This window comes from Prinia subflava, chromosome 3, assembly GCF_021018805.1.
Source record: "Prinia subflava isolate CZ2003 ecotype Zambia chromosome 3, Cam_Psub_1.2, whole genome shotgun sequence".
NCBI classification, from domain to species: domain Eukaryota; kingdom Metazoa; phylum Chordata; class Aves; order Passeriformes; family Cisticolidae; genus Prinia; species Prinia subflava.
Window position 1 is genome coordinate 74,223,479 of NC_086249.1, and position 25,242 is coordinate 74,248,720.

Sequence of the window (25,242 nt, forward strand, 5' to 3'; positions counted from 1 at the left end):
TCTGTGTATGTTCATTTCTTCCTAAGAAGCCACTTCGAGGCACTCCATTGTTTTCTATCTCTGCCCTTCCCGGTATTTTTCCCTTGCATGCCAAGCTCCCCAATTGTGCAAGCAGCTTTTGTTCCTTAATTCGCATCAAAAGCATATTTTCCTAATGGATGTGTCCATTCCCTGCAGTGCTAAACCTTTACAAGTACTGGGATCATCCAAATTCCCAAGGACCAAAATGCGTGGTTTCGCTGGATTATCTTGGCAGCTCACAGAGGCAGGCTTTGAACACTGGGTCCCTCCCAGGTACCAGATCCACATCACCCGTCTGCAGCACAGCCTGTACACCCAGGCCAGGTCACCAGCGGCACCACATCAAAATCAAGGGAATGATTCAGGCTTACATTTAATAGCCAAACATCTGTCATTTCTCCTTCAGTCGTTTGGGATTCATGGTGCAAAGAAAACATTCCACAAGTGATAGACACAAGTTATAACTGAGAAATTTCTTTCTAGGGCAGCGACATAAATACAGAAATGATGGTGCTCAGAACAACTGTGTAGCCCCTTTTAGTCATTGGCCCGTGTTACCATCAACAAGTAAGCACACTTAGTTATTTGAAAAGACTCTACAAACCAATAGTAGCTGTTCCCAAATTAATGGGGACACCAATCTCCTTCCTTGGCCCTGTCTTTCCCACATCCCAGCCACAAGCACTGTATGTGGAGAGGGCATTAGAAGCACCAGTCAGAAAGTCACAACAAGGAAGTCTGTTGCTGTTATCTGTTTCAAGATGCCTTTAGGGAAGAAGAAATCCTGGTCCTGAAAAACAACTGACAGTCCAACACTTACTGCTTCTTCCTAGTGCTGATTTTTCTTCCCTTCTGTCTGCACCTTTACTGCCTTTTCTCCTTTTTTTGCCTCCTGTTTGCTTTTCAGCTGAGGGATTTGGGCTCCATTTCACCCAGGCTTTCTCCAGCTGCAGTTCCAGCCTACCTGGGGCCACCTGCTCATTCACTCCAGTCCTTAAACAGGTCCACAAGTGTGTTGTTGGCTGCTCAGTTCTGACTCACTCTGCTGCTGCCAGACCCATCACAGGCAGGAGGGTCACTGCTGCCTGCAACTTCCACATTGCAAATCCTATCCTTGAAGGCTACCAGCTACAGGGCCAGTCAGAGCAGGAGGGATGTTATGGGATCAGTTGTGCAGCTAGCCCAGCACCTTTCCCTCCACCTTCTCATCTTGCCCTCTCCCCTGCTGTAGCGCAGGGAGCAGCTCCTCTGTGCCAGCAAGGCACATCACAGCACCGGCCTGTGGGAGCAGGGGGAACTACAGCAAAAGGTCGGGTACAACTGGCATGAAGCTGACGTGAGCCCAGGAACCTGCTCGCCCCACTGTGTCCTCTGTCTGTGCAGAGTGCTGAGTGTTCACTGCGCACGTCTGCGGGGGTACAAGAAGGGGGTCAGACAGAAGGCCTGGCTACAGCTCTTCCTCTACAACTCACTTTGTCCCACCAGGGAACACCAGCCATACTACAGCATAAGCAAATACATTGAAAAGCGAGGCCAGGCCAGCAAATGGCCTGTTACATTTGCTCAGCTAGGCAGAAACAAAAGCCAGGCCTGCACTATTTGCTATACACAGCAAATCAGTGCTCAGCTACTCTTTTTTGGGAAGCTGAAGGGGAAGGGTTTTCCTGGATACTTAACTTGTTAAGGTATTGCCAAATCTGCAGAAATCATTTACTGCTGATGGACACAGTACTGATGAGTTTTACAAGCTGCTAAACACAGAGGGTAAAGCCCTGAATAAATCACAACAAATGAAAATATTGTTAGCAGTTTCATAATTTAATGAAAAAGTACTTGTAAAAAGGGGACATCTGAAAAAGACCGAGTCCATCTTGGAAAATTGAATATATATATATTTATATATATAAAACAAAATGCAAAAACACAACAAAAAATTGACAAATAAGGTTAAGAGGTAATACTTCAAACAGTTAGCCACCGAACGCACAATAAAAACTAGCAAATGCACTTTGGGGACAATACTTGAGAACTACATAACCAAGGGCTCCTTCATATGTCTATTAAAATCATGTAAAAATTAGCAAAACCATTGCCCAGACTGGAAACAACTGAATTGATAACCCCAGAAGAGCAGAAACGCTGAGTTTTGCTGAAGCACCATTTTCCCTCTCTTCTGTCATATGCTTCCAGCCACAAAATAACATGAACACTTTGCTGACCTCCCAGATAAGTGTTCCCAATAAGAGCTTCATAAAATTTCATGGCCAGTGAGAGAGGATTACTAATAAATATTGAAGGAGAACTAAGAGAATCAGAATCAGGAATACAAATGAACAGACATTTGTTTACTTATTCTGAATGACCCATGGCTTAGAACACAAAGCATTTCCCATAAAAATAAAATATGTGGAAACCTAAATTGCTACTGTATATTTACACCAAAAGAAATAACTTTGAAGATACAGCTCTAGAAAGATCAATTACACAAATATACATAAAATTAAGAAGTTAAAAAAAAAACCAAAAAACAACTTAAGATGCATGAAGCAAACAGAGTAGATTGGCCAAGTATACTTTTTTGTAATTATTTCACTATTCAAGAGTCCTCCAGCCCCTGACCTGCTAGTCCTATTGCAAACTAGGGAGATTTCAAAGTTTAAAACAAATCTGAAAATGCTGTTGCCATTTCCCAACCTAAAAGCAATAAATTAAAACTAAATTAAAACTTCACTTCGCTAAATGAAGTGAAACAAGTTGCTGTTCAGATCCTGCATAGTCATCTGTGGGGGAATACCTTTTTGTTTGTATACAAAACTGAACCTTCAACAGAGCTGTACAACGTGCCCTGCACAACCTATGGGTCATTTCAGCCAGTGATGTGGGGACAGAGGATGTTGCCTTTTTATGAAATGTACAGCATTTCAGACGAAAACAGTACAATTGCTTTATATATAAACACAACACCATCTGTAAAACAAGAAGTTAGTTTGCATTCAAACAAAAATCCCGTCTTTGAAACAAACAGAAAGGGATTCATTCCCTCCCCTTCTTGACTCCTCAGTCAGTACTGGCTGAAATTCAATCACTAATTAACAACCACTGATTTTGAAGGACATACAAAAAATGTGTTAGACTGGGAAATAGCAACTGATCCAGAGGTTGAAAAGCAGCGTAATAAAATAGATTTTCAGCAATTAAAAAAAATCCATTCTTAATTAAACCATCATACTCTAAATGATGACTGGCTAAAATTTTACAGACCTAGATGCCAGAAGACTCCTATGCCTGTGTTCAGACAACTAGGGTTGAAAATTTGCACCTGAAAAAAAATTCAGCTAAAATTATTTCTAATTCAGCTGACTTTAAAAATACCAGGTAAAAACACCTCTGGATATGAAATCTCAGTTTCAAGAGGAACCTGGCATCACCGGTGATTGCCTAAATGTAAGTGTCAAATAGCATTTTTCTTTGAAGTAGTACATCTACTTTTGTAAACACTATCCACAAAATTAGCCATCTGTACTTGTTAGCTGGGTAAAATATTTACAAGTGCATCCCACAACAAGCATCTATGTACAGAGATTAAAAAAACCGAAGTACTAGAAGTTGTATATTTACAAAATAAGCGAATTATTGTGAAGAGAAACACAACCTTCAGCAAAAGCAGGGAATGGGGGCACGTTAAGAGGTCAGCGAGTTTGGCAGCGCCAGCGACGCCTGCTTCTGCCCTCCGCAGGGAGCCTGCAAACGCCACTGCAGCTCAAAGCCTCTCCAGGGGATCGTCACTTAGTAGTCACATCGGGCCTGATCCAGCAGAGCACACGGCATGTGCTCGGATATCTGAGCACAAACGTTCCTGGGGGAAACCAGCAGGACTTTCACGTGCTTAACATCCTAACACATCCGCGAGTGCACTGCTGGATCAAAGCCACCCTGCAGGTGCCGTAACAAGGCAGTTTCAGTGTCTCCGTTTGCAGTCTCTTGCAACATGTTAGAGCAATGCAATTCTTTAAAAACTGTCCACCACCAGGAGATTGCCTCCACATGAACACGCTGCCTTGCACTTAAGTTGGCAAGGCAGAAGCGGTTTCCTGAAGTTTTGCACAATTAACCACTTTGTGCTCCCCCAGATGTTACCTTCTGATAAAACACACAATTTCCACATGGCTTTGTGGATAACTGAGCTAACCTTGCAAAGACTGCAAACCAATTCACAGTTGAACAAAACTACTCTGATTTCTCTCCCCTCCCCCATCCCCTACTGCAGCTCTTCCTAAATAGGTCCTAGACTATTTTCTGGAACCTTTTGATGCTGAGCTTTGCACTGGTACACGGAACACATAAAGGCTGAATTACCCCGTGGGGGCTTCTAATCACCTTTGTACCGAACTGTGAGATATCATATTCTTTTTGTTTCTATTGTGACAGTCTCTTCCAAAGTCCTTACTTGGGCTTTCTCTCTCTGAGCTACTTCGTCTTAACCTCACTTGCTCTTTGTTTTCATCACTTTCTGCTTCAGAGTCACTCAGCTCTAAGTCAGGACAGTACCCATCATTGTCCTGGTATGGAGCACCTTCAAGTGTCTGCTTGCTCCACAAGCGATCTTTTGTTGCAAGTCTTCTCGTTGGCTTTTCACAGCACCGGAGATCTTCTGTGGTCCTCACCAGACTGTTGGTAGCCTCTTTAAAGGACCGGCTGAAATGTTCCATGGTGGATTTTCGGAATCCGCTTTGGCTGGCCAAGTGAGCCGTGAGCACAGACTCTTGTTCGTAGGACGTCTGGCTGGAGCTGTCTCTCTGGCTCACATCTCCAGCCCTGCCCATCAGACCATTGGATTTGGACACCAGCCTTGAGTTCTCCTGCTGCACCCGCCCATTCCCGATGGAAGAGTGTCCATGCAAAGCAGCCTGGAGTGCTAAAGGCTTCCCGGATGGCTGGCCCCGGTGGAACTCCATCAGCTGTGTGGGGCCAGAATCCTTTGCCTCGCTCCGAGGCTTGCCGATCCCTGCCAGCAACCCATTACTTCTGCTGTCGTGCTGATACCTGGCATAAGATTTTGCTTTAATTTCAAACGATTCCTTTGATATTGGCACACTCCGTTTGCTGTAAACAGTGCTGTTGTTGTCAGGAGAAAGCGGTCTGTTGCCAGGTTTCAGCGAGTTATTTCTGCAGTCTCCTAATGCTAATTTGGGCATTTTTAACTTCAGGGTGATCCTGGGAGGTGGGTAGAACAGTGTGTTCTCTAGTGCACTTGTCAGGGTATGGCCTACAGGAGAAAGAGGCGAGAAAGCAGAAGAGAAAAAGATTTTTTAAAAAGGGTAATTTCTTTTGTCATCTGTAACAACTTTTATAGTCCATTATATGGTCATGCAACAGTAAGAAGCATTTGCAAATAATTAGTGTGAAATTGTTTTGGGACACTAGGGTGAAGTTGGGATAACCAAACCGTTCCAAATTATCCACCACTTTGGAATTTAGGTGAGCGTTAAATATTTCCATTAAAAACAACAGTGTGCCCTTTTTACAGGGCTTTAAGCCAGTGAATTGAACCAGTTTTGAGATATGACTGAAGTTGTTCCAACAAAGCTGTAAAAAAAGTTCATATTCAGTTCTGGATAAAGAAAAAACAATGCTTCAAACTGAGTTTCAGTTTGGACTTAGTTCAACTCTCTGCTTTGTATTATAAAATTCTCTAAGCTTCAAAAGTTTTTTACCTCAACCTATAAGTTGTTTATGTAATACATGCATACAGCACCCATTGCAAGTATCAAGCTATTATAGTAAGTATTAAAAAGTACTTGTATTTGTAAAGACATTAAATAAACTTAGTAGACATTTCTAATAAAATGCATTTACACAAAAACAAGGAGCTTCAGAGTGCCACTGCTTTCATGAAGTATTAGTCTAAGGCAGTTTAAAAAGAAAACCTTATCAGTACTAATGAAACCTACTCATGTTTCAGGGCAGAGAAAAAATACGAAGTCTTCACCCTAAACTGGTGAAGTATGTATCTTGAAAGATCAGAGAGATCTTAACTTCACAAATCCCAGTAACTACACTGGGATGCACATGCTCTTCCCCTTTCCAAATACTGTGTTCTTTATTGTAAAAAGTTGCAGTAAATGCAAAGGGCCGAGTGGGGTTTGGCACCTCAGCACTCGTAAACAGTTACTAGTCCCTATTAATAACCACAGAACTTAAACTCTTTTTGAAGGAAGGAGAGCAACTGCAGCTGGCAAGCTAAGAAATCTGTGCTGCTCATGATGTGCACAAGGCACAGGAGAACAGCAGCAATTCCCATCAGTCACTCCTTCTCTTGCCTGAAGGAGCCAACTACTGCCAGCAAGCAAAAAGCCTTCTCAGCTGGAGAGCCAACCAGCGGGGTAGGGCTTGCTGTGGGGGACTGGTGCCACAGATCAGCAACCCAATGCTGCAAAAAGCTAGAGACCACCACTAGCTCATTTCTGCTGTCTGGATACCACAGCGATAAGCAATAGGCATATACCAGAAACAGCCATTAAATAAAGAAATATTCAAGTAAATATTTTAAGCAATTATAGAATTCTTTCTGTGTTGCTACTTTGATTGACTATGTACTTGCAAATTTCTTAAAGGCATTTTTACATGTTAAAAGCACTAACCAGGAATATAAAGAGAATATTGCTTTAGTTTTAATACAGGCATGATTTAGAATTATTTTACATTTATATGATTACCTGCAGCAATTTCCTGATTAATGAGTTGGACTTGCAAGTTGAAGACCTGTTCATGTACTTTACTGTGGGACAACTTCAGTTTCTCTCTCCTGCTTACCATGTAGCAGAGATTTCTTACCTACAGAGGAATAACAGGAGATTTAAAAGGCAATAAGAAAATAAATCCAGACATAGTTTAAAAAAATGTATCAACAACAGAATCAAAACAACATTACATGCAAAATCCCTTGGTAAAGTTCTTGTGAATATTACTGAACATACCTAACTATGCATTAAAAAAAAAGATTCAGCCTGGAGAAGAGAAGGCTCTGGAGAGACCTCACTGCAGTTTTTCCTTTTATGAAAGGGGATTATAAGAAAGACAGAGAGACCAGAGCCTGCAGTGACAGAAAAAGAGGAAATGTTTTTGAACTGAAGGAGGGTAAGTTTACATTGGGTGTAAGGAAGACACTGTTAACAGTGAAACACTGCAGCAGGTTGCCCAGAGAAGTTGTGGAGGCCTCATTCCTGAAGCATTCAAGGCCAGATTGGATGGAACTTTGAGCAACCTGGTCTCGTGGAAGGTGTCCATGGCAGGAGCATTGGAACTAGGTGGTCTTTAAGGTCCATTCCAACCCAAACCATTCTGATTCAGTTCCACATAATTCTACTTTTACTACTTGTTTGAGTTAATAGCAACATTTCCACCTAAGGCAATAGAATAAAAAGAGACACTGAAAGTTCTTGATAAACACCTAAAAGTGATTTTAAAACACAGAAAGTGGCTGGTTGAAAGGTATCTGCCAAACATACTTTCCCCAGCACTCAGTTCTGTCTGTTCAGAACTGGAATCTCGTTGCCTGGAAATGAAATTCCAAGATTCCCAAATTTGTATTTATCCCAAGACATAACAGAGTAGAAAAATCTTGTGGCACAAGAAGTTCAGAAACTTGGAGACAGGCATCTCAAATTATGAATCACCTCCACTCAGAATAAGTACATGAATTTCAACAAAATTTGGTGCAAACCAAATATTGATCAAACAAAAAGCTTGTCAGAGTCTCTTGAAAAATAAAAAACAACCCACCCCCAAACACCAACCCTCCATCTGAGGCATGCTAACAGGTTTAAATTTTTTAAAGTAAGCTTCCATATCAAAAGCAGTCCTGGAAAAGATCTGAGATTGGTTATGATAGATTCAAGACAACAGTTACACTGACAAGTGCAAATCTTGGATCCAACAATCTTCCTGCATTTTCATGTTGTTCTCTCCCCAGTACTGTTTCCCCTTTTCTTACAACACTATTATCTCTCTTCTGCTTTACTTACCCTCTCCTCATCACATTTATTTTATTTTATTACCTTTTTTACATTCACTACCTACCTCTAGGCACTTGAAAATTGCAGGTGACTCTTACCCAACAGCCAATCTAATGGGCAGCCTCCAAGTGGTAACAAGCCTCACTTTTATTTTTGTTTCATGAAAGTAGCATTTTTTTCTCGTTTAATCTGTATTACTAACTACTGCTACAGTGGGTCAAATAAATTTCCTCATTTTTTTATACATTTATTCAACTAAAGCTGAAGTCAGAGTCAATTACCAAATTTGCCCACTGTGCATAGAAATATGCATGTTAAAACACATAAAGAAATAACCTTTAAGCAAGTCAAGAAGCACTGCTTTCGTGTCAGATCTTTCACTGGACTGAGAGGGGCAGCTCCTGAAAGTCTCTGCAGCAGGCAGTGCAGCACATCAAAAGACTGGAGTTTAAGGCCTTACTTTTTTTATTTTTTAAACTATTATTTTTAAAATCATCTCGTTTTGCTTGCCTCATTCTCACTTTCATCCACAAAGGAAGACATTGCTCACCTGCAAATAGTTTTTCAAAACTTTACAAGTTAATTCTTACCCTCTCTAGGTCCTGCCTTAAATGCATGAACATCCTCATGCGAGTATGAATGCTATCTTCTTTTGGCTGCACCAAGCCATTTTCTTCATCCTCCTTGGGAGGAAACAATGGTTTGTTAAAGTTACTTTTCCGCTTTAATTTCCAGTAATTGTAGATGAAGTCTACAGCAAGTTTAGGAAGGCCCAGCTCTGCTGCAACATCCTCCACCTTTACTAGTGAGTAGAACTCTTCTTCCAGCTCTCGGAGTTTTTGGGCTCGCAGGCTCGTCTTCTCACTCTCTGTTTGCTTCTGCTCTGACACGCTCTTGGGGTGCTCCTCAACATCAGGCAACGAATTCTGTTTGTTCTTGCTGTGCTTTAGACAGTACGACTTGAACTTGACCTCATCCCCATCATCCAGGATAGTCTTCATCTCTAAGCTATGCTCAAAGGCACAGGTGACATGAAAGGCCGTGATGCAACTTTTCACAGAGCACTGCAGACAAAATAAAACAAAAAGCCCCAGTTACTAACAGTAGCAGAAAACCAGAAAAAAAGAACATAACTACCTCAACTACATGAAAATCCATCCCTACCAAAACAAATTTCCTACACATTCTTTCCCTTGAAGCTGGTATTACTCAATATAGTATTTTCTTGTTTGCAAAGAGTGTTTAGTGGAAGGAGTTTTCTGTCCATCTTTGATACACATAGTAGTGGCTTTCAACACCTCTGCCTTACTCAAAAGGCAGCAACCCAGACTAATTCTTAAATCTCTGTCTAGTCAACTCATTTGATACCAACTGGCTATGAAGAAGCAGACATCTATCCAACAGTCATCTTTGTCGTAAAGCATCTCTGAACACAGACAGTACAAAATGCAAAACCAAAATTGCCCTTCTGACACATTCACCCCTGCAGAGTCACTGTGGGACAAGCACATACCTGAATGCAAGCACCAGTTTTCAGTTTGCATAAACTACAGACGAGAGCCCATCGACTTGGTGGAATGTGAGACACCTTTGTGATTGGCTCCATCCTTTCTGGGCAAGCAATACTAACCTGTAAAGAAAAAAAGCAGTGCAGAAAACAGTTATCAAAGGGAAAAAAAAAAAAAACAACAACAAACCAACCTCTCCATTTATACCAGAAGAAGAAAGCCATCCATTCATTTCTGTTCCTGCAAGACCTCCATGTGCTCATACTTCTCAGAAAGGAAGCCCAAAAGATCCCACATGCAGGCAATAGTGTGGAATACTATCAGTTTAACCTGGTGGTTCAGAGTTGCAATTATTCCAAACATTTGAGGCATCTACAGCACGCCCTTGTTATGAACCAGTGTCCTGGTTCCAGCCAGGACAGGGTTAATTTTTGCAGTAGCCAGGAGGGAGCACGGCTAGGACCCAGAGGTCATTCTATACCAGCTCACATCATTTTCTGAGAGTAGAGGGAAGGGCTCTCTTCTGCTCAGGTAAGTGTGGTGTGAAGCCAGTGGTTGGGTAGCGCTGGCTCCTTCTGCTACTGATACTGTAGCTCTTACTGCTTGTTTTGCTTTGTTTTTCTTATTTCATTGATGCTTCCAGTAAATTGTTCTTATCTTGATCCATGATCCTTACCATTTGTGCCTCCAAATCCCCTCTCCTGTCTGCTGCTAGGGAGAGGGAAGTGATGCATGGTTTGAAGTGCTTCAGTGGGAACACTAAATTGGAGAATATCATTCCTAAACCACTATCAGTTGAAAGAATGCAGCAAGTGATACTTAAGTTTATTCCCATTCTCTTGTGGTTTTGGTTTTTTTCCCCTCTGTGCTGCTTTCACAGGTCTAACTTAAAAAGTGCCAAAATACAAGCCCCTCAGAACAAAACAGGAACACTTTCCTGAAAAGTTCCTTCTATAAAATCCCTAGATCTGCTACAGAATCTACTTCTATCAACTCAAGGTTTGGGACAGAACCAGGTCTATCAGTCAGCAGCCAGGAAAAGCCTTGCTTCCCAGCTCTGCCTCTCCGCTGAGCACTTCCACTGCAAGGGATAATCCAAATGGACTATGGACTGTATCAAATATAATTTGAGAAAAAATAAAACAAATTTCTCTTATTGCAAAGTAGGATATATGTCTTGTGCTAGTTTTCACAGCCTTAGTCTGGATGATCAATCAATTTGTCTCTGGTAGACTAGATTATAGATACTATTAAAAGAAAGGAGAAAAACCCAGATATAGACAAAATAGCTTTTCCTATTCTTTGTTGTATTAATTTCCACATATCCATTGTGATAGAAGTTTCTCAGTTCCCTGCTGTCTATACAGGGAAAGAGGACTTTCCTCTATGATTTAGAAACCCAAACAGATTTATCTATATCTGTAGGCATCCCTGAGCCACTCCTGACAGGATTTATCCAAGCACAGAAACAAAATCTTGGCCAGCTCTGAATGACTAATGCTGAACTGGGCCAGTATGGGAATGGCACATGGCAGGAGATTTCAGTGGGATAACTGTCCCAAGAACAAACAGCTTGGATTCTGACACTTCTACTACACTTTTTGAATTCAGCAGTTGTGGGTCTTAGAGCGATACCTGGCTGAACCAAAACCACAATGCTGATACTAGCTAGGAAGCTCTCCACACTTCCTAAAAACAATTCATCTGAATAGAGCAGACCTGTATTTCCTGTGGTGGGAATATGGGCTTCTTCTCAAAGGGGTCAAACCTAAGAATTCAAAGAAAGGAGGTTCCTAGGTCCTGCTCTGTGGCACTCTGAGGCCAGAAGAAAGCAGTTAAGAACAAGATTTGAACAACAATTATTTTGTTTTTCTAGAAAACTTGAAGAGCATTATGTTACAGTAATTCTCATAGATTAACTCCACAGTAAGAGACACCCAGGAAAATCTGGTTGTATGAATTAGTTTAACATGTGATAATTAAACTGGCAACTTTTCAAGAGCCAGTAGACAAAGCTGAATTTCTTAGCTTCCCTCTGGGGGTACATCATCAATCACTTGATGTGCATAATCATTTAAAAACCTGTTTAATCCCTAAGGATGAAAAGCTTTGTTTCAGCAGACTTCCTCAGTGGGGTAGACTTACCCAAAGATAGCAGTGCTAAGTCACAGTTGCTATGCTCAGAATATTTCTGCTACTCTCTCCTTATCATGCATTGCTTTAAGGATCATTTAAGTAGGTGGAAAAAACAGCTTTGCAAAAGATTACATGGCTCATTATTTCCACATTAGAAAAAAAATTGTTGACAAACAGTTCATGAATTAATGACATAATTAATTCATGAACTCAAATAAGACAATGTTTGTTACAGTACTTTCCTCTCTGGTCTGCCAAGTGCAAGGCTGCATCTTCTGGAATATACTGAGGTCAACTGGCTGCGTGACATTTCCGAAAGTCTTCATTAGGAAGACACTGAGATGCTTCAGAAGGTTCAGGTTTTGAAGAAGAACAATCAGGCAATACATGATGCACTCATGAGAAAGATGTGACTAACAATTTAACCTCTTGTGGCCTTCCTATAAATTGGTGGAAAAGTGACAAGACTGTCCCTGGAATGCCTGAGTAGTTCAACAAAATCATGGTCAGCGCTCTTCAATAACATCAAATGTAGCTTTTTTTGCTTCCAAATGGAAAGAGCCTTTCAAGAACCTAACTTGACCATGCTCAAACAGCTGGTTACAAGTTGCACAGGTATTTCTGAAACAATATTGCACCAAGATTTACTGTTACCACTACACCAAGAGACAAGACTTCCCTTAGGAATTAAGGGCTTGTATCGATATGTCAGGTTGTCTACATTCTTTTCAAAAAGAAACCAGAATCTGCAATGACTTTTTTCTGGATTTCAGTAATATTAGCTTCCACTGGGCTTCCCAGAAGGAGCTGGGAATTGACACAGACCTTTTCCCTATCCCTCTCTGCCTCCTTAAATATTCTACCTGCTCCTTCCTCAGAGTAGACTCATCTGGGTCAGGACACATTTCTATTGGAAATAATGTTCATTCAGCTTGTACTGCTGACTGTTGATATCACCTCACTTTGTAAAAGCACAAAGAGGCACTTACAGAGTCAGGTGCAACTTATTTATACTGGCCTTGTGCCACCTGCATGTTTCTGCAGAGAGGAGTCAAGGCAAAGTCCGTTTGAACTCTGCTGCTCACAAGGGATCCAGAGAGCACAGAACAACCTTTTCATCCCCCAAGAACTCCCAGTCCAAGGCAGAAGTGATGTATCTGCCATGACACATAGTCATTCTCTCCATTTCTTCACCTTGCACCAGGTTACATCTCGACTGCTGTACTCTGAAGAAGTTCTCAGAGTGGGAGAGAGTGAAGACAGTGGGTTGTTGAAGCCTATCGTCTGCAACTGTTATGTCCATGATCAATCACCCTGCTGTCCTCACTCCCCCGCTAACTGTGCCACCAGCAGCTGCACCAGCACAAAAGGATCTGCATCGGTGCTTGGGAAGGGCAGCCCAGTGGCTTGAGCACAGCCACTCACAACAGCTGCTCAGGACAGTCAGTTTTATCTTCCCTCTACAGCTGGGGGGTTATTGCTTTCTGCTTCAGCTATCACCACATTAGTGGTGGACTGCCAGAGGATGACCTGTAATAGGATATCTAAGGCAGAGAAACACCTTGAATTTCAAAACACTCAACTCAGTACAGGTTTTCTGGTATCAAGGTTCTTTTTTTTTTTTTTTTTTAATTTAGAAGAACACCTTTAAAAAAAAAACAACACATGAAATAGACCATACATTTACACTAAAGTAAAGTAAAAGCAGAAGAAAATGAGGCTATAAACCAACGAGTACACTTTGGAAAGTAAAAACCTTCAATTGTCCCAATCAGTCAAGGGAACAAAAAGAAAGCCTTTAAATAGCATTAACTCACAAGGAAGGCAGAGAAGATAAAAGATTTTAAGACAGTGCTGAATGAATTAATGCAGGAGAATACCTGGTGCAATTGACTGCAACAATGCTAGACTACACTTGGTGACTCATGAAGCCTCTTTGAACCTTTTGCCACAAGACACAGACATGTTTATAGCCCCTTCCTCCCTGCTTTCTGCCTTGTTCCACTTTGTTAGGGCCACAAGAGGAAATACCAGTGACTTTATAATTAATGTTTCTTTTAAGGAGTTCCAGCATGCTAGTACCTTGGAAGAAAAAAAAATAGATATATGAGAATACACATTCTCCCCTAAACCATCCATCCCTGGGTCTTCAAACTCTATGTCCTTCTTGCCCCAGACAGTACATAAGGCCACTCCTGACAGGAACTGACGTCCCATTTTAGTAGAGATTTACGAAGGGTTTTCCTGGCTTCTCTGGTAACTGAATTGCTTTACAAGTGACTACACACAAGCCTGAGAGAATGGATCCAAGAGGCATTTCCCATGCCTGCAGGTATGTGCCACCTCTTCACTATGCCAGACACACTTGCATTGCTGTGGAGAGGAGGAGATGTCCAAAACATGGAATCACTGAATGGGCTGTGGAAACACCTGGATTCAAGTTCTGCCACCCTGGGTGTCCCCCAGCAGCTTCTGTTCCTCAGCCAGAGGGAGATGGACAGGCAGGAAGGCAGGGTGTGCTTCCTGCTCGCCCATCACCTCCTTCCCAAACCTCACTGTTCCTCTTCTGCTGATGAGAACAGCAAGGCAACAACATGCAGAATGGACCTCTTAGAAAAACCAGCCCTGAGCCAGGAGAGTTTCCTGTCAAGACACCTCATAAGCACAAGAGCAGAGGTGATTTTTTTAAAAAATAAATATTTTGGGGTTTTTTCTCAACTCCTCTCTCCTTGAAGGTGAAAGTGATGACAGAAACTACAAGTAGGCCTGAAAGGAAAAGTGCAACTGCAAAGATAAACTCCTTAAGAAGCAGATATATAAGCCTGAGACAATTAAGAATTACATGTTATATCTGATTGCTAAGTCAAAAAAAACCAAACCAAAATCTTAACATCTTCCTCAAAGTTGTGCACACATCAGGCCTGTCTGCACTTGGGTGCAGAAGACTCAGAAAATACTGTATCCTTGATTTCACAGTGCTGACAGATTTGGCTACTGTCTCACGTTAAACCACCCTTCACTTGATTTATGAATCTTACCAGAAATAAAACATAAATATTTCAAGTGCAAAATAAACACAAACTCCATCTACACCTAAGTGAACTTTCTGTTTTACAGAACCACACTGTGATGCTAAACTTGATTCAAAATGGAGGAGGAAGTGTAAAACTTCATTATGAAACTCTCCATATACGTTATGCACAGATATATCGAAAAAAGCCTTTACTTATAAAATATATATAACAGATAAAAATTCTCATCTCCCCACCATTTGGAAAAATTTTAATTCAAAGAAACTTTAACGGCAAACCTCAGCATACACATCCTATAGAAATAATGCAGTGCAGGCAATCTTCAAACAAACAAAAAACCTCTGAAAAAAGTGGAAGTATTCATGTAAATTACACACGTATCTGAGCACACTAACTCATCAAAATATATGAGAGACAATGAAGCTGCAGTTGCAAAATCCAGCTTATATCAGTCACCCTTTCTAGCAGGTCACAGATACCATAATGACACCAAGATGTGATTGCTGAGTAAATGGAGGTGACAAAGTGACTCATTAATAGAATACTGGACTCCTTCCCAGACTGAGCAGGCCTATCAGAATAAAGCCCAGTGTTAGGCCATTAAATCAGGAGAATGTAAAAAGGCAGAGGATGGAACAAGGAGGAGGACAGGAGAGAAGTTAGGGTTTTACCTCTGGAATCCAAAGAGCACAGCTCACATGTGCCCACTTGGTCCCTGTCCTGGTAGCTTTCATGGCACCTCCTCTTTTGGGACAGAGGAGGCACTGAGGATGTATTCCCAGGACACAGGTACGACACAGCCAGCTCCCTTCAGGTACTTTTAAGATTCCATAGCAAGCCTTGGAGAAAAACAAATATTGGAATCATTGTGCTGAAATTATTTCACACACAAGCATTCATATTCACACAGAGCAAAGCTTTCAAAAAGTAAAGACACAGTCTGGCTTTCACTTAATCTTTCTGTGATTTCTTTACCTTAATATGAGTCAAGTAATCCAAGAGAGAAACAGCCTTAAAAGCAATAGTTTTTACACCTGTTTATAAAACATATCAATTGGGACTTCACAACAGCACTGGTGCTACAAACCTTTACCTTTGCTCTTAGTGACTTTTTAATTTCTGAAGTAAACAATGTGGATATTCCTTTAAATTAGCTTCTGTATCTACTACTTTTTAAAATCACAATTTCCTACTGCTAAAAACATAACACTCTAACATAATTCTATTTAGATGCTGAAAGCATATGAGCTGTTTGACTGAAATCATTTCCTGCAATGTTTGTAGTTACAGTTATGTGCACTTTTTTTCTTTAAATATTTATATAATATTGAAACAAAAATTACAGCACATACTGCAATTATAATATGCTGGATTTTATGTCTATTTCACATGTATTGCACTAAACCATGTGAAAAATGAAAGATTTCTTAAGTTTTGCTAGGTTAAAGAATTAAAAGAAAAAAAGGAAAATAAATAGTTTGATTTCCAATTCAAATTCCTCATGGTTCTGTATGGAACCCATGGTGGATCCTGCTGTACATACACATCCCCCTGCCTCCAATGAAGCTGAGCGTATCTGAAATCACTGGCTGCCATTGAGGTCTAATTTCACTCAACCACTCCAAATAAAAGTTTTATCAAAAGGGTGGATATCACAGGAAATCTCATCATTTCTATGAAATCTTGTCACACTATCTCTGGTAATAACATTAAAAGACTTAAAACAACAAGATCATTAGTTTTAATCATTCTTTCAGATTAAATCTATTAAAAAATTCCCATACTTGCCTTCCCAGCCTTCTGGTTATAAGATCTCAATATTTAATATTAAACAACATCATAAAACACAGCACATTTATCTCAGGCTTGTAGGGAGGCGGACTTTCCTGAATTAGATGCGGCAAGACTGACTAACCTAAATGCTTTTTTTGATGTGACAACTTCTGTAAAAGCCCAACAGGTGGAGCTGCAATCCAAATTTTACAAGTGTTCTTTTCCTCCACAGTGGCATATTCCCACCAGAATTCTTTCTGTTACTAGAGGAGAAGTGACATAACATGTAAGATCATATCTAGGGTGTTGGAAATGGACTGACACTATTTTCTAATTTTAACTGATAAGCAAAGGGTGCCTAGACTTCTAAAACATTTATTTCACAATGTGTTTGAGCCAGCACAACAGGGTACCATGAAGGAGGAATTTTCTCACACTCCTCCTCCCCTCCACCTGCAAACTGTGTGATGACAAACAGACTGGGGGCTACTTGTTGAACCAAAGCTGATCCAGATTAAAAATGAAACAAGTTGTTGTTACAGTTAGGATTAGCTCTGGCCCAGACACGCTCTCCAGTTTGTTTCAGGCAGATAAAGCACAGGCAAAAGTGAGGGGCAAGGAGGCAGCAGACCATCAACTCAACTCAGCTGTCAGCAGACACCCATGAGCCTTTGACTGCAAATCCATCATTACCCCTTAACAGACATAAGCAAGGACTGCAGCAGGCAGCCCAGCTGCCAGCCACATTGCTGTCACTGGCCACCTTACTGCCAACTCAGGCTCACAGGCTGCTTCACAGGGGGACTCAGGTCAGGAAAGCAGCCAGGCTGGAAGCCAGCCCACTGTGAGCAGGGAGGTGACAGGTCTTTTTTCAGCCAGATATGTTTTCCAAATATTACTTGCAGTCAGTACAAAAACACATTTAAAAAAAAAAAGAAAAAAAAGAAAAAAATTTTCTTGGTCTCTTTTCAATTTATAGCAAAACTCCCTTCTAGAATAGCATGCATAGAAACCACAGGATTCATATCCCTTTTTCTGATTATAAGGATACCTTTACCTGACTACGCTAAACTCAGGCAGAGCAAAGTCTTGGCTACATCTGAAACACAATGAACATGAGCACCATTCAGACTGAGACCATGATTTTTGCAGGTGCTGATGGCTTTTGAAAAAGGTCACTCTATTGAAGTGCCTACATGTGGTTCCAGATGGCTAAATTTGGACAGTCTATGTCTGACTAAATAACTAGTTAGTAAAAGAAAAAAAAAATAGCTCTGAAACAAATGATCTTTAGATTTCTCACAAACAGGCAAGCCAGTAATTCCTGTCCTGTTTATCTTCAAAAGCAGATTTAGTAATAGGGGAAAAATTATTTACAGTCACAGAGGAAATACTTGCGTGTCCCAAAAACACACTTTGAATTCCTGTTAGACTGTAGCTGTCCACTTATTAACTGTACTGGCCACTTAATCTACTGTAATTGTTAGAGGCCAAAAATTCATCTCAGTATCGCACCACCCTTCATAGCCAGAAAACCTCAAAGTCCTCCACTTGACATTTAATACCTGTCCAAATTCCACACTTGCCTGGGTAAACTTAAGACCACAGGATAGTGTCAACATTTCTGTACTAACCTGATGGACACAAATGTTACACTTGTCACAGAACACCATGTCATTGCCATCCTCGCTGTCCGGCGACCGGCACACATCACAGATGACGTCCTCATCATATTCGATACCCAGCCCTTCTTCAGTCTCGATGGCGTGATTCATGTTCTCATGACACTGCCGCTCCAGCACCTCAATTGTCTTCTCCATGGTGTTTTCATCCAGGAGCCCACATCCTACAGCACAGAAAGGAAAGGGCAGTCAGATGCTTCTGACTGAGTCAGAGAAGCAGGAAGAGAAAAAGGACAACTTCCAGCAAGTAATGCGGTAGACACAGCACCTAAAAATAAAATAAAAATAGACAAGATTTTTCACTCACAGACTAATTATAACACTGCTTTATAAACACAAGCAGAACTACTACCTGAGTAAAAATTTTACACAAACCACAAGGTTGCGCCTCGAAAAAAACACTGCAGCATAAAAGACAGCAGTTGCTGTAACTGCTGGCTGCTCTCATACACCCCTTCCTGCACCTCTGCAATTTTACAAAACACTAATGAAATCCAAAAATCACACACTGTGTTCTTCTGAAGACTAATGCCCCAGGAAATAAAACTTAACAAGAATACTTCATATCCTATAATGATACAGAAGTTATACCACCCAGTACCTCTACGTCCACTCATCACTACTTGTGATGTAGTGCTCAAAGCATGAGCATTATGAAAAGTGCTATTATTTTTCTATACTATTGTAATCCACACTATCTGTTCCCTTGAACACTACACATGCTATATATACTCACCACTAATCAAATTTAGCATAAGCAGGACCACTTAAAAGTATTTGCTATGAGACTGGCCCTCAGCTTGTGCTTCAGGACATGCACTGCATAAGAAATCCTGTGATGTTGACATCTACAAGGCATCTCCAAACTGCATCTCGTCAAAATTCTTGCTCAAAAATGATCATGATGTTCACAGCTTATGATTTACTCTGGCCTTAAAATGCTGGGCTATTCAGGTAACATTAATTGCAGAGGCTAATATTTCAACTAAGGCTATTAATTGTGATTCCTTGTTACAAACAATAAACAGAGAGTTAAAGTGTTTTCTCCCATGCCCTAATACTTTCTCATTGCCTGAATTAAAAGAATTACCAAATTATCCAGGTCCTATAGAGAGTCCTACAGAGGGCTTCAGCCTCTGCCCAGGCTCCAAGCAGAGTCAACAGGAAATCCAAAAAAGGCTGTTGCTCAAGAGATACATGTAGTCCTCTCTTGAAAATCTCTATGGATGGAGATCTGCCCCCTTGAAAAGCTAACAGCTTTTGCTAACAGCATTCTGGTATGCTTGGGAAGTTATTGTCCTTGCTTCTACTTATGCGCATCCTTTGGCACTGGAGCTCAGTCATGAACTCCCTACTTCACCAAACCAGTCTCTCAACACATCTACTCATTTTCCTGAATGTAATTGGAACTTTCTTGTGCTTGCAGGACAACGTTCTTAAAGTCCTGCCAGCTCTCTTCAGTAATTCCACCCTTCAGAGCTGCCACCCGGATCCCACCCAGTTACCCAAGTAGAAACGTGCTGTCCTGAAGCCTAGGAGCAGTAAAACTACTTCCCCTCCTTATTCCCCTCCAGATCTCGGTCACCACTATCTCACTGCTGTTACAGACAATGTTGCCATTGATTACCACTTCTCTACAGGTCCTTGCTATTTTATTATCAGCAAATCCAGAACATGCCAACCTGTCCTTCCTAAAGGACCTACAATCACCCATGGAAGAAAACTAGGCACACAGGCTATTCCACCATAATTCAGTTATTCCAGTGATAATTCCAATATTATTTTCCATGATTCACTCCCACTCCTAGACCTCTATAGCCACAACCTGCATGGCAAAAGAAAGTTTACTTAGCTGATTTTGAACGGGCTAACGTGTGTGAAACTGAATTACTCTCTTGAGAACCCAGCATGCAAGCTCCTCACAACTCTGAATTTGTAGATATGTTCGAAGTTCAAGAAATGGAAACATCTGCTTTCCCTATGTAAAATCTTTAAATTTTGTAGTCCTAACATTAATTCCACCTTAGTGTGGGCTTTTTCTCTCCTGCCTCAGTCTGCAGCAGTTACAGATGATTTTGGATGTCAAGAAATTTTTAGGCACAACAGGTAAAACATAAGGAAAGTAATTACATTTTTAGCTCCTGTTTATCTTAGCATTTCCATTCAATTCTCATTCAGTAATCTTTAAGAGACCATACACAGCAGACTACAACTCAAACAGCAGAAATTAAGTGCAGCTTTTAAAATGAGAACATGTTGTGGAATTACCCATTTCTGTAAGCTCTTCATTTAGCTCCTGAAGCCAAAAGATGTCCATGTCATCCAAGTCATAGCGACACACAGATTCTGCTAGTTCCAAAATGTTGATGTAACCTGGTTCTGTGGGTTCTTGGCTTGAACAGTGGATGTATTTCCTGGGTCGTGTATACAGTACTTCTTTTACTTTTTCTGCTACAACCCTGTGAGTGAAAAGAAAAAAAAAGACATACTTACAGCTTTTCAAGACCCATCCTTGAAAGGCATAAAATATTTGCTGTAAGTGCAAAGAAAGCTGGGGTTTCACATATTTTAAACTAGCCAGTAAGTATAGTCAGCCCAGGGAGACAGGATTCTGTAAATGTCTTTTTTTCACCCAAAATGTTCCAAGGTTTACTACATATTCAAAACCCTTTTTAAAATGTAAGCCCATCCATATGATTTCAATTTAACAAATGCTACTAGCACGACAAAGCAACTGTTTCTGAAACCCACAGAAAGTATTATGCATAAAACCAATACAATCTTTGTCCTATATTCTTCCTAAATGATGTAAAGAAATCTTACCAACTGATCTCTCCAAAATACCAGCTTTTTCACGAAGGCTTAATTTATTCTACTGTAGTGTCTGTGTGTGTAGGGGAAAAATCCTTGCTCTCCATTTGGGATACTCAGTCTACCCTTATATTGTAAACGACACCTTATCCACACTTCAAATACATTACTTTTGTTATGCAAGAAACATTCTAATGCCAAGCAAAAATGTAAAGGGGAACAGTCATCCAAGAAGCAAGGGAGAAAAAGATTTGTATTCTCAACCTTTCGAGTATTTTTGGAGATAAAACTCAAGTGTTTGATTGGTTTGATTTTGGAATGGAAAGAATAATCTTTACTAGATAAAGTTCAATCTTTCTCTGAATTCAATGCAAAAAGCCCTACATATGGAAGGAAGCCAGAGAGATACAGAATGGAACAGTGCTATGCATGAGCAGCTCTACATCCTTTCTGGAGCCAACTCTCCACAGGACAAGGAAAAGATAAAAACTCTGGAAAATAAGGCAGCAAAGAAGGAGGAGGCAGCTGTCAAGATGTATCCTACCTAATTTTGACTGGACAATGTAGGTTATCAATGTTAGCACAAACAATATCCTTCTGCCATTTTCATCCCCTTTCACCCTGGTCATTGTTTCCTTTAATTCCCTTGTGAGCTTTTCTTTTCTCCAGTCCAGCCAAATCTATAGCAATTTTTTTCCTCTAATATAATACTGTTGGTATGAGCTGCAATATACTTATTTTTAATAAGTTGGTACTGACAATCACCTCAGTGGAAATTAAATTATGCTGGGTCAGCACTTTCACCAGAAAATTCATTTATCTTTGTCTTGAAGACCACGCTGGAATCAACCTTCCTGTGTTGAAACATGCTTTGTTTCCACCAGGAAGGGTTGCAAGACTACAGTGCTATGTTTCCCTAGTCTAAACACAGTGTGAGAGAACAGAAGATTCTTTATCTGTCTCCAGAATCTGAGATCACTGAATTTCTATAATGTTAAGCAGCCAACTGTGGTGAGAGAAGGTAGAAAGGGTTAGAACATTGAGAATAATCAAAATTAGATTATATAAACAAATGAGTAATTTTACCAGGTATCAGTGATTACTGCCTGCCTAGTGCTCTATATTATCATGCTGTGTAGGGAAACGTTTCAAGTAATATGCATAAGATATGGGTTTATTTTTAATTCATTCAACTCCCTATACTCAAATAAAAAACAGCTTTTAATCCATAGCACCATGTGACTGAGGAAAAAAGATCTTTTTACACTCACAATGTAGATACTGTAACAGCATGCAGACAGAATAAGATCTGGACTGAAGCGCCACAGAAACATTTTCCAAATAGGCACTTGTGTGGTTTAAGAACATGTCTGAAGGCTGCTGCACTGAAGATTTAAACATACCAACAGAGAAAAGCTGACTGCACTTAGACAACTTGGTTTTGAGAGATCATCTTCTCTGAGTTGCCATTTTGTGCACATGATCCACATCTGATCACCAATACCTGAGAGAAGGCTGTGGAATCGTTTCTGGACTGGCTGGAACCTGAACCCCTTTTTCCCATTCTTGTTTCCACGTGTCCGCAAAGACGTAATACTCATCAGGGTTGACATGGTGAGAATCTGGGAGCTTCATGGCACTAATGAGATCCTTGCGGAACACCTGCAGGAAACGCAAAGATGCATTTGAGAAAGAGCGCTGCGGTAAAGAATGTGGCAGGTGTTTTAGCTACACTGAAACAATGCATATACATTGCTGATTTTTTTAAAGAGTATCAACACAAGCAAATCAATTTGAAACCACCTAGATTATTAATTTTTAGCGTGTTAGGTACAGGATGATAAATAGTTTACACTACTTCAAAACCATGTTGCTGCCCAAAGGCTAACCAGAAGGAAGCAGGTTTTTACAGGTAACCAGAGAGAGGAGAAAGGAAGCCTGCATCTGATTCAAGATTCCTCACCATATTTTCAATCAGCTTATTGCCAGTCTGTAGGCTGTTTCAAGGTAGGATATCCTTTTCTTTCACTCAGTTCAGCTATTTTAAACTGTCATATTCATCATGGGCTACAAACAGTTGCCCTGGCAAAACTGATGGATAGGCACTTGCTCATTTATTAAAACCACTTGAAGTTTTATTGGTTGGAATCTCTGAGACTGAAGATGAACAGCTTCCTTTGCTGGAACACAGGACCTACATTGCTCTGTGTCTAAGCAGTGATGGACAAAATCCAGCCTCAGCATCTTTTAGCAAACCTATACAATGAAACACCACCCTCATACAAAGCAAAGTATAAGCAGCAAATCTCCAGCCACTTGGCTCCACAGAGTTAAGTTTTTACAACCATGATTATCAGTCAATGTCAATATCTGTCAACTACAGGTGCGTACAATTTAAATAAAAGGTGTGTATATCCTCTGTGGGTCTTTTCCTCTGCTACTACATTGTACCAGCCTCACGTTCAGCAAAGCAAAACAGGGACTGTGGCTTGGTTTTAGGGAGACATTGCAACTAATTAACTGTATTATTGGAATGAGAAATCAAATCCTCAAAGGGCAATAAAATGAAATTAAAAATATCCTTCCAATAAGTTGTGACAGGTTGAACTCTCTTCTTACTCATTCAGTTTTATAACCAGAAAAGTAATTAACTATTCCAGAGCCCAATATCTTCATGTACCCTTTTCAATTTGACAGTACCAGACCAGTTATGCCTACTGCAAAAATTCTCAGCTGTTCTTGGAAATCATCAAATAAACATTACTAAAAAAGTCTCTGTGCTAAAAAGGTATTAAACAGCTGCTGGTGACCTGGAACATCAGCCTTACTTCATTATGTTCTACAACTACATCTCATATGGGCAGGCAGGAGACCAAGCTGACCGAGGGTACTCAAACCCACAGACTCAAGGGTCTTGTATTTGCTATTAATGTGTTATCTGCCTTGGTTCAGAACAGACTGTTCACTGCTGTCTTCTGTATAAAATTCCTCAGGTACCTAACAGGTGAAAGCATTGAGACTGCAAGCACTATATGTACACATCAAAAAATAAAATGTAAAATGATTTTTGCCACTTAAAAGACATTTTAGTTTTCTGTGTTATAGGTACAGAGCCAGGATTATGAGATGCACTAACAGGGCACAATTCCAAAAAACACCAGAAGGAAAAAGTATGATACAGGAAAAGTGCAATGACTGCTTTAATTACCAGAAAATATCTTTCTCAAATCTTATCTGAGGTAAGTGCTTTACAAACTACCTATTAAGCCACTGACAGAATGTAAAAGTGAAGTACTTAATACCAAATCCATTATTTCTTAACCATTAGATGAAAAATGCTATTAAAGGTATCAGTATTCTAACTACATTGCTTAGCAGCAAACCTTCTGATTATCCATTATGTATGCGAACCGTATCTCTATTTTTAGAGCGTAAATCCCCTGGAGCATGAACTTCTTGGTTTCTTTTGACTGTTGTAAGTACTGACCACACCATTGCCACACCACAACATTCAGTTCTCAGCTTCAGATTTCTACAGTTTGCAGTACAGGTACTACTGAAGGTCAAAGATTTAATCAATAAAAAAAATAACTGTTGAAAACTTAAGGGACTCCAAAAACTCAGCTAAGACTTCCTAAGAATTGCTTGTTCATACTTGTGATTAACAGTGCAACTGAGGATTTCCTGCAGACACTTGGAATCATTACAGTCTTTAGCTCTAGTCATTCTTCATTTCTTCACGTGTGGCAAAGCAGAGTCTTCCAACAGTAAAATACTCTCAGAGGACAACGTATGAGAATACTCAGTCTGTATTTCCTTTGTTGTGGAAGTAAACCAAAACACTCAGGGGACCCAAAGAAAGTTTTCTGACAAATCAAGTAAATTCTACTTCAGGCTATGAACTAAGCCATCTATACAAACAGCAGCATACACGCCTTCAGGACTGAGATAGTCAGCTTCTCCTCATGGCTGTTTCTTTTCCAACATTTATTTGAAAAACAATGCTGCTCCTTTGCTGTGTCCATAGAACAACAGCTAGTCTGCTCCACAGCACACACTCTCCCCTCTTGGCAAGAACCACCTGCATTTTCAGTCAGCCCATGAGGCACAGTGGTCATCTTTCAATCACCACAAAGCAGTTCTACTTTTTACCTTATATAAATCCCACAACTTCATTTTAACATCACCTGTAATATCATACATATTGAAAATACCTGAAAAATGAGCATGCCCAAGCTAGGTTTATAAGGTATTCCCATCCAGA

At 40.4% G+C, this 25,242-nt stretch overlaps 1 protein-coding gene across 14 annotated transcripts in view; it reads right to left on the reverse strand.

Moving 5' to 3' along the window:
* Nucleotides 1–1,818: 1,818 nt before the first annotated feature.
* JADE3 (jade family PHD finger 3) overlaps nucleotides 1,819–25,242 on the reverse strand; it is a 64,904-nt gene continuing 41,480 nt past the window's right edge. For all 14 annotated transcript variants that reach the window (XM_063392493.1, XM_063392490.1, XM_063392481.1 and 11 more), the window contains 8 exons: nucleotides 22,483–22,640; nucleotides 20,436–20,626; nucleotides 18,120–18,331; nucleotides 15,384–15,551; nucleotides 9,550–9,666; nucleotides 8,627–9,100; nucleotides 6,738–6,855; nucleotides 1,819–5,287 (listed from right to left, as the gene is read on the reverse strand). In XM_063392493.1, coding sequence (XP_063248563.1) covers nucleotides 4,395–5,287; nucleotides 6,738–6,855; nucleotides 8,627–9,100; nucleotides 9,550–9,666; nucleotides 15,384–15,551; nucleotides 18,120–18,331; nucleotides 20,436–20,626; nucleotides 22,483–22,640 — 2,331 coding nt within the window. In that variant the 3' untranslated portion in view covers nucleotides 1,819–4,394. The remainder of the gene's footprint in view (nucleotides 5,288–6,737; nucleotides 6,856–8,626; nucleotides 9,101–9,549; nucleotides 9,667–15,383; nucleotides 15,552–18,119; nucleotides 18,332–20,435; nucleotides 20,627–22,482; nucleotides 22,641–25,242) is intronic.